Below are 10,304 nucleotides of genomic sequence, written 5' to 3' on the forward strand. Positions count from 1 at the left end.
TCCTGAGTAGCTGGGATTACAGGCACGCGCCACCATGCCCAGCTGATTTTTTTGTATTTTTAGTAGAGACGGGGTTTCACCATGTTGACCAGGATGGTCTCAATCTCTTGACCTTGTGATCCACCCGCCTCGGCCTCCCAAAGTGCTGGGATTACAGGCGTGAGCCACCGCACCCGACTCTTTTTGTCTTTTATCTTTAATTCTTCCCAGTATATTTTTTCTGCTATATGGAAAGTAGTGTTCTAATTTCTAATCTCTCATTTTTAATACTTGATATTTTCACTTATTCTAAGGAAATATTTTGTTATATTTTTCAGCTTGTAATGATGTTGATCGATGGCCTGCTCCAGTGCCAGGGAAAACATTACACCTGCCTATCATGGGGGTGGTAATGAAGGTAATATCTCATATCTTAATTGTCTCCTTTTTGTTTTATTTTAATTTTTTTTGAGACAGGGTCTTGTGCTGTCATCCAGGCTGTAGTACAGTGGCATGATCACAGCTCACTACAGCCTCAACTTTCCGGCATCAAGCGATCTTCCCACTTGAGCACCCCAAGTAGCCAGGACTATAGGCATGCACCACTATGCCTGGCTAATTTTTAAATTTTTTGTAGACAGGATCTCACTATGTTTCCCAGGCTAATTGTGATCTTTTTAAATAACTTTTGGACAGGCGTGGTGGCTCATACCTGTGATCCCAGCACTTTGGGAGGCCGAAAGTGGGTGGATCACTTGAGCCCAGGAGTTCAAGACCAGCCTGGGCAACATGGTAAAACCTTGTCTCGACAAAAATACAAAAGTTAGCGGGGTATGGTGGTACACACCTGTAGTCCTAGGTACTTGGGATATTGCTTGAGGCTGGGAAATTGGGGCCGCAGTGAGCCATGTTTGCATCACTGCACTCCATCCTGCATGACAAAATTGAGACCCTGTCTCAAAAAAAAAGAACTTTGTAGGAAGCTCCCACATGGGCTTTGCTTTTTAACCTTCTATTAATGTTAGTCATGTTATTGCTTTCACTTGTTTGTCATTGATGTGTGGCATTACAGAGATACTGCAATTCATTTTGCTTCCTAGAACCACTAGTCACACAGCTTCAGGCACCTCTGATCCCATGGCATCCTGTAGAGTTTGCAGAAGAGTGTCATTTGAATGTTATACATGTACATGTAAGTGCTACCTTCTAGAGTTCTGCAGCTCTATGGCCCTACCAGTGCCTCCAGAGATGAGTGATATGCAGAAACAGATCACTCAGTAGAATTGATTCTGAATTAATAAAAATTAAGAGAAATTGGGAAAGCTATTGGTTCCTAGTTCTAAATGATGTTCTTAACATGAGATGTCAGGACCAAACATGTTTATCCCAGGGTATTTTTCTCTGTTAGATTTTTCTTTTAAATAAATTAGCATTTTCCTCTCAGACTTTGTATGAGTGTACTGTAAGTGATTTGCAATTCACTATTGAGTAGGATTTATGACTATGTTCTGTCTACGTGTGCTCATTTTTATAGGATCTGTGTTGTGTTTTTCCCTGGGAAATCATGAAAAGTAATACTGATAGCTCTTTGTTGAGTGTTCTCATTGTTTCCTGTGAGATTTATCCAAAACTCTGGCAAGCTTCAGAGGGTGTGTTTGGGTGTGTGTATATTAATGAAGCAAAGATTGGAACAATAAACAGGAAGCAGTATGAAGCTGATGTCCTTTTTCTGTTTTTCAACATACTTGCTTCTCAGGAATTTAGTGATTTCTGTGTACATATGGGTATGGAGACCTTGATTTACTTACTTTTTGCTGTGACTAAAAATAAGTATGACCTTAGTTTTTAATTCTGACATAAATATTTTGTTTTTGTAGCTTTTTTGACATTACTGACCATACCTTTTTAGCAGTACTTCTCATCCCCTATTCTTTTGTAGCCAAAAATAATTTCCTCTCTTTCTTTAAGGTACGGATTCCCACATGTCATGACAAGCCTGGGACAACTCAAATAGTGCAGTTTACTCAGCAGGTAGTGTGGTACTGTGGTAGAATGATCCAACACATACAGTCTCTTTAACAGACTTTTTAAACTTGCAAATGCAGTTTCTTGAGTTTATTACATATTTCTGAATATTACTGAAATATCACATTAAATAATTTTTAATGAATTGCAAATAATTCTCTAATGTTTCTTAGGGTGTTTTTTCTTGTTATTTCTCCAGTAGACACCAGAGAACTCAGAAGTTATATTTTAATTGTGAGGAAAAGGGGAAAGTGAATTTTTTCTCAACAAGCTTTGATTCTAGAAAAACCTCTTATCTTAGGAGAGTGACCAGCAGACTTCCGATTTTAGGAGACTCAGTTAAAAGGATTCTGTAGTTACAATTGCCCTATTTTTCCAAAAGCACCATCTGTTCATGGGTGGGGTTGAAGTTTTCATTTGAAATATTTTAACTGATGTTTTTAACTGGTATAAATTTTTTTGTTGTGCTTTGTTCTTTGAATTGAATAAAAAACAGCAGTAGGAAAACTAATATTTCTGTCACATATCAACCAGTATTAATAGTAGTATTTCATACAGTTTTGAATTAATCTAATCTTGACTATTGGATAATTTTTTTTTTTTTTTTTTTTTTTTTTTTTTTTTTTTTTTTTTTTTTTTTTTTTTTGAGATGGAGTTTCGTTCTTGTTACCCAGGCTGGAGTGCAATGGCGCGATCTCGGCTCACCGCAACCTCCGTCTCCTGGGTTCAGGCAATTCTCCTGCCTCAGCTTCCTGAGTAGCTGGGATTACAGGCACGCGCCACCATGCCCAGCTAATTTTTTGTATTTTTAGTAGAGACGGGGTTTCACCATGTTGACCAGGATGGTCTCGATCTCTTGACCTCGTGATCCACCCGCCTCGGCCTCCCAAAGTGCTGGGATTACAGGCTTGAGCCACCGCGCCCGGCCTAATTTTTTTTTTTTTAAACAAGGACTAGGTCTCCCTCTGTCACCCAGTCTGGAGTACAGTGGCATGATCATAGCTCACTGCAGCCTCTAATTCCTGGGCTGAAGTGATTCTCCCACCTCAGCCTCCTAAGTAGCTAGGACTATAGGTGCATGCCACCACACCTGGCTAATTTTTAATATTTTTTTGTAGAGATGGCATTTCGCTCTGTTGCCTAGACTGATCTCAAAATCTTGGCGTCAGCTGGCCACCATGCCCAGCTAATTTTTTGTAGTTTTAGTGGAGACGGGGTTTCACCATGTTGACCAGGATGGTCTTGATCTCTTGACCTTGTGATCCACCCGCCTCAGCCTCCCAAAGTGCTGGGATTACAGGCTTGAGCCACCGCGCCCGGCCTGGGATTCATTTTTTATCCAAGTTATCTGTGTATTCTTGATCTTCTGCTATGTTAGGGAAGATTGATAAGACCCATTCCCTCTCTAGATGCTTCTAAAGGAAGAGAATCTTAAAAGTTAGATAGGGCAACATGGCTTATTGATCATGAGATAGATATACTTTGAATTTTCTATAAATTTTGATGATATATTCTCTATTATTTTTCTTTTTTATCTCTCAGGCAGACACAAATATATCTGTTATTTTACCTACTGTTCATGAGGTGGATCTTTTCAGGTAAAGAATAAAAAGTTTTGTTAACTGACTTTTCTTTCTTTTGCTTTGTGATGGTGGTGGTAATATGTTAAAAAAAGAATGTTCTCATATAGGATATAGAAAAAAATGGAAAGAAAATAGTTACTATGTTTTACATGTTATAAATCAATGGTTCATCCCTGGCTACATGTTATAAGCTTTGACAATTAGGGAAATTTGGATATAGAGTATGTAAAAATATTTTTTGTTTGGTTTGGTGTGAGAATTATATTGTAATGATGTTAGAAAACATGCTTTTTTTTAAAAAAGATACATTTTATTTGGGAGTGAAATGTCACGAGGTTTGTGTTTTATTTTGAAATACTTCAGTAAGAAAAAATGGATGATATAAAATGGCAAATATTATTAATCATTAAATCTAAGTGATATGTATGTTGATGTCTCTTACACTATTGTTTTTTTTGTATGTTTGAAAAATGTCAACATGAAAAATGAAAAAAAGGTGTACTGTTAGCATTTAAAAAAGAAATAGAGGAAAAAGAAAAAGTAATGTTTGTGCCTTTACCCAGAGCAGCTAAATCTTTGGATTGATGCTAGCTCCCCAGGTGGTTCTGATGTATAGGCCAGCTTGAAAAACCACTGCAATTACCAAATGCTCAAAAAAGTCATGGGAGAGATAAAATGGATTTTTTTGGTGGGACTTTTTTTCTTTTTTGAGACAGAGTCTCACTCTGTTGTCCAGGCTAGAGTGCAGTGCTGCAGTCTCGGCTCACTGAAACCTTCGCTTCCCAGGTTCAAGCAATTCTTCTGCCTCAGCCACCCAAGTAGCTGGGCCTACAGGTGCACACCACCATGTCTCGCTAATTTTTGTATTTTCACTAGAGACGCTGTTTCCCCATGTTGGCCAGGCTGGTCTCAAACTCCTGACCTCAAGTGATCTACCTGCCTTGGCCTCCCAAAGTGCTGGGATTACAGGTGTGAGCCACCACATCTGCCCAATCTTTTTTTTTTTGATGACTTGTAAACTTCATGGACTACTACTTCAAAGACTGGTTAGTTTTTAAAAAAACAAAAAGATTAGTTAGCTTTGTATGTTGCTCCTAGCACAGTACTGCCATTCTATTTCTAGATATTTACTCAATAAAAATGAAAACGTGTCTATGTGAAAACCTATACACAGATGTTTATATAGCAGCTTTATTCATGGTAGTATAAAACTGTACACAACCAAAGTGTCCATCAACTGATAAATGGACAGACAAAATGTAATACATGAATGTACATGGAATACTACTCTGCAGTTTAAAAAAAAAAAAGGAACAGTTAATATATGCAATAATATGAAAGACTTCCAAAAGCATTATGCTAAGTGAAAGACTCCAGATATTTGAAGATACTTGCTGAATGATTTCATTTATATGATATTCTAGAAAAGACAAAACTATAGAGACAGAAATCAGATCAGTGGTTACCTGGGGCTAAAGGAAGGAATCTACTACATAAGGGCTGCAGGGATTTCATGAGGTGATGGAACTATTCTAGATCTTTGGTAAGGGTAAATTTTACTGTACATAAATTATAAATAGGACTTTTTTATTTTACTTTTTTTACCCATAACTCCTGAGAATATACCAAGTAATAAATGTGACTTTTAAAACAAATTAATTTTCTTAAAAAATTATATGCTATAGCATTGTTAGGATGAAAAGAGGGAGCGTCCCCAAAATAAATGAGTAATTATTACAGAAAAAATGCACTAAGAGGAATGTATACTATTTCTCCTTTTAATACTTGACTCATTAAGGAATAATTTGTTTGCTGAAGTGGCATAAATTAATACAGAGTTTAATTATCAGATATTTTTTTCTTTTGAACTTCTGGGTATGAGACTTACACTTCTCTGTTTGTTACTGATTATCTTAGCTTTTGTGGTACAGGTTGCATATGCCATATCTGAAATGCTTAGGATCAGAAGTGTTTTGGAATTTGGACTTTTTTAAATTTGGGGATTTTTGCGTATACATAATGAGATATCTTGGGAATGGTCTCAAGAGTCACTTATGCTTCATATACACCTTATACACATATCCTGAACATACTTTTTACAAATATTTTTAATGATTTTGTGCATGAAACAAAATTTTGATTGCATTTTGACTTTGACTCATCATGAGGTCATGTGTGGAATTTTCCACTTGTGGCATCATGTCAATGCTGAAGACCTTTTGGATTTGCGAACATTTTGGATTGCAGATTCTCACATTCGAGATGCCCAACCTGTAGTTAATTCCCCCGTCACTAACACCTTTGATTAGCACGTGTCTCTTCTACTGGATGTGAATTACATAATATTGTTTTAAGAGTGGGACAAGTTAGTTTGTTGTTTTTTAATTCTTGTTTCCCAAGAGATAAGAAAGCCAAATTTTGACAAATAATCTTACACAGTGATAGTATTATGTCAAGCATTTGATAGCTAATGATTAGATTAATACTTTATTTGTGACAGTGTGCTTTGTTTTATGTTGATAGAGCTTATATTTCACATTTATTAGTGTGAATGAAAGTTTGCCAGTTATATTGAAGGTGATATATTTACACCAAGACTGAGCTTGAGAGCAGAGACCTAGAAAGGCATTTGAATTTGAGTGGCAGAGATACAGTTGAGTATAGGGGCTCCTTTCACTAGGTCAAGGTCTATTCCATGGACCATGGTTTTGGTTTCAGCTTTTTTGATAGAGAAATAGTTTTCTCATTCTGTTTTTGAGGTGACATTAGAATTGAAGGGCAGTTTTCTGTTGAAAGAAATGGACATTTTCTTGCCTTACAGTCAGAGACATTTTACCTGATGATATTTGCTATCGATTCCTAGTACAATGAGAGACACATCAGTTATCACCTCTCACCATCTGCTTCTCTCCCCTGTTCCCTATTGTGACTTGAGAAACAAGTTATTTTGGCTTTCTACCGCATTGGCTGAATAGTCAACAGTTACGGCTGTTTCTGTGTTTCAGAGATTGAGAAAGCCTATCACCCCATAAAATATATCTCATGCTATTTGACACATGTTAATTTCTTTTGGGTTTAGGTTTCAGTTTATAATAACATACTATATCTTTCTCAAAAGGTTGAAACCATTATTTATTTCTTAAAAGTTAATTCCTAATTATTTTCCCAAGGCATGGCTGTTTTAATGGTGAGAGCATAACATAAAGGCATGGTACTCCAGAATGGGAATATAAATGTGGTACTAAAAAAAAAAAAAAAAAAAAAAAAACATCCAGTGATTTCCTTACAGACCTTCATTTCAGTAATCCTGTACTGTAGTTAATTTGGTGCACACTACTAATATTTTTCAGTTAGAGCTGGAGATAAGTTTAATACAAAGCTTTCAAAGAATGATTTATCTTGTAACTATACTTCCTAACTTCTATTTGTGCCCTTTGCTAATAATATATTAATATATTTGAAAGACAATAATTTGCAACTTGGTGCGTTAAAGGAATCCCACTATTAAAGTCAGTTGATCAGATGTTTTCATGTAGGCCTTTTTCATTTTTCCTTTGATTATTTTTTATAAGCCAACAGAAAAGTGGCAAGTATAATACAGAAGACTTTTTTTCCTGAACCATTTGGTAGTAAGCTGGAGACCTGGTGCCCTGTCATACCTTAATACTTCAGAATCTATTTCCTACAAACAGATATACAATGCAACCATCAAAATTGGTAAAATCAACATTGATCAGTTAATATCATCTAATACTAAGACCAGTTCAAATGTTACCAGTTATTATAATAATGTCTAGTTTAGAATCTAGAATAGTTCTTTAGTCTGTCACTTTCATGACTCTGATATTCTTGCAGATTACAGGACAGTTATTTTGCAGAAACTCCTCAGTTTAGGATTGTCTGGTATTTACTTCTGATTAGATTGAGGCACTGCTTCTCTCAGGAGATGGCACACAAGTTGAGCTTGCCTCATTATTGATGATGTTCATTTTGATCGCTTGATTAATGTAGTGTCCTCCAAGCTTCTTCACTAATAAGTTGATTTTTCTTTTGTAATTAGGTATTCTTGGGGAAGACATTTGAAACTATGTATGTTAGTTATTTATTGATGTGTAACAAATTACCCCCAATACTTACAGGCTTAAAAGAGCAAACATTATTTCACACAGTTTTGGAGGGTTGGAAATCTAGGAGCTGCTTAGGTGGGTGATTCTGGCTCAGAGTTTTTTATGTGGTTGCAGTCAGTTGTTAGCTGTGGTTTCAGTCAATCGGACATGAGTCTGGAGAGTCTACTTCCCCACAAGGCTTAACTTGCACAGCTGTTGCCTGGAGATCACAGTTCCTTGTGGCTGTTGTTAGGAGGTCTCAGCCCTAGCCTTATGGACCTCTCCATAGGGCTGCCTGAATGTTCTCACAACATGGCAGCTAACTTTTCCCAGAGCAAGCACTCAGAGAAGGCTGAAGCCACAGTGTCCTGTAAGACCTAGCCTTCAAAATTGTACATTGTAATTTCTACCATATTCTGTTGCTTACAATCAAACCACTAATCCAGTCCATACTCAAGAACAAGAGAATTAGGCTCCATGTTTTGAAAGGAGTGTCAAAGAATTTGTGGACAGATTTTATTTGTTTATTTTTAATTTTATTATTTTTGTGGAGAGAGTGTCTTGCTTTGTTACCCAGGCTGGTCTTAAATTGCTGGCCTCAGGTGATCCTCTCACCTTCATTCACCACCTAAGGTGTAGGGGTTACAAGCATGAGCCACCATGGGCAGCCTGGACATATTTTAAATCAGCACACTATTTTATATATTTGCTTGGACTCTGATTTCTTGCTTTATTCAGTGGATTCTAGTCCGTTATTATTTTGATATTCAAAGTGTCCCCAGTTTAGCCAATGAGAAATTACTATAGGCTGGCCTCTATGTTTTTGCCATATCTCTGTCATTCTTTTTTTTTTTTTTTTTTTTTTTTTTTTTTTTTTTTTTTTTTTTTTTTTTTTTTTTTTTTTTTTGTGGCGGAGTCTCACTCTGTTACCAGGTTGGAGTGCAGTGGCGTGATCTTGGCTCACTGCAGCCTCCCCCTCCTGAGTTCAAGCGATTCTCCTGCCTCAGCCTCCTGAGTAGCTGGGACTATAGGCATACACCACCACACCCAGCTAGCTTCTTTATTTTTAGTAGAGACAGGGTTTCATCTTTTGACCTTGTGATCCACCTGCCTCGGCCTCCCAAAGTGCTGGGATTACAGGTGTGAGCCATTGCCACAGGGCCCGGCTTCTGTCCTTCTTTGAATACTTCCTTGATTTCTGGTGCAGGATATTCCAGGTTTTGGGGTTTTTTTGTTTGTTTGTTTGTTTGTTTGTTTTTGGTAATTAAATAAACTAAGTTGTAATTCTCATACCATACAATATTCAACCTTTTAAATTACAATTCACTAGTTTGTTAATGTATTCACAAAGTTGTGCAACCATCACTGCTAATTCCAGAACATTTTTATCACTTTAAAATGTAGCCCTGTATCCATTAGCAGTTCCCATTACCTCTTCTTCCCAGCCCCTTGTCACTGTTAACTTACTTTCTGTCTCTACGGAACTCTATGTACTTGTTGTTTTAAACATTTAATTAGAATCATACCAAATGTGACCTTTTGTGTCTGTCTTCCTTCACCCAGCATAATGCTTTTAAGGTTCATCTGTGCAGTATCATGAATCAGTACAGATGCTCCATGACTTAAAAGGGGGTTATGTCCTGTTAAACCCATTGTAACTTTGCAAATATCATAAGTTGAAAGTGTGTTTTTGATATTTTCAGTTTACAGTGGGCTTATCCAGAGGTAAGTCTGTCATAAGTTGAGGAGCATACTGAATGCGTACTGCTTTTGCAACATCATAAAGTTGAAAATTGTAAGTTGAACCATTGTAACATGGGGACTGTCTGTACTTCATTTTTTAAATGGTTGAATAATATTCCACGTGGATGGACCAAGCACGGTGGCTTACACATATAATCCTAGCACTTTGGGAGGCTGAGGCAAGCAGATCACCTGAGGTGTTGGGAGATTAAGACCAGCCTGACCAACATGGTGAAACCCCGTCTCTACTAAAAATACAAAACTAGCCAGGCATGGTGGTGCATGCCTGTAATCCCAGCTACTAGGGATGCTGAGGCAGGAGAATCGCTTGAACCCAGGAGGTGGAGGTTGTGGTGAGCTGAGATCACCTCATTGCACTCCAGCCTGGGCAATAAGAGCGAAACTCCGTCAAAAAAACAAATATAAATAAATGAATAAATAAATATGTATATATATTTAATACGCATATGTATATATGTCCATATATAGATATATGTGTGTGTGTGTGTGTATTTATTTATTCCATATGCATACACCACATTTTGCCTATCCATTCACCTTTTGATGGAGATTTCGATGGTTTACACTTTTGATTATTATGAATAATAATAATATTCATATTATTATTGTCAACATTTGTGTATAGGTCTTTGTGTGGACATGTTTTCTGTTCTCTTGGGTTCCAGATCATCTTGTGTTTTCTCTTCCCTAGCCCTAGAATCAGCCATTTATAAAAAGCCATGGTTCTTGGCCGGGCGCGGTGGCTCACGCCTGTAATCCCAGCACTTTGGGAGGCCGAGGCGGGTGGATCACGAGGTCAAGAGATCGAGACCATCCTGGTCAACATGGTGAAACCCCGTCTCTACTA

General features: G+C 37.2%; 1 protein-coding gene across 1 annotated transcript in view; it reads left to right on the forward strand.

The window, feature by feature from the left end:
- The window catches only part of DENND6A (DENN domain containing 6A), a 72,044-nt gene that overhangs the window by 38,242 nt on the left and 23,498 nt on the right, over nt 1-10,304 (forward strand). The window contains exons 7-9 of the mRNA XM_017527336.2: nt 318-397; nt 1,948-2,010; nt 3,547-3,602. Of these exons, the coding sequence (XP_017382825.1) occupies nt 318-397; nt 1,948-2,010; nt 3,547-3,602 (199 nt within the window). The remainder of the gene's footprint in view (nt 1-317; nt 398-1,947; nt 2,011-3,546; nt 3,603-10,304) is intronic.

Source organism: Cebus imitator, unplaced genomic scaffold, assembly GCF_001604975.1.
Source record: "Cebus imitator isolate Cc_AM_T3 unplaced genomic scaffold, Cebus_imitator-1.0 Scaffold48, whole genome shotgun sequence".
NCBI classification, from domain to species: Eukaryota; Metazoa; Chordata; class Mammalia; order Primates; family Cebidae; genus Cebus; species Cebus imitator.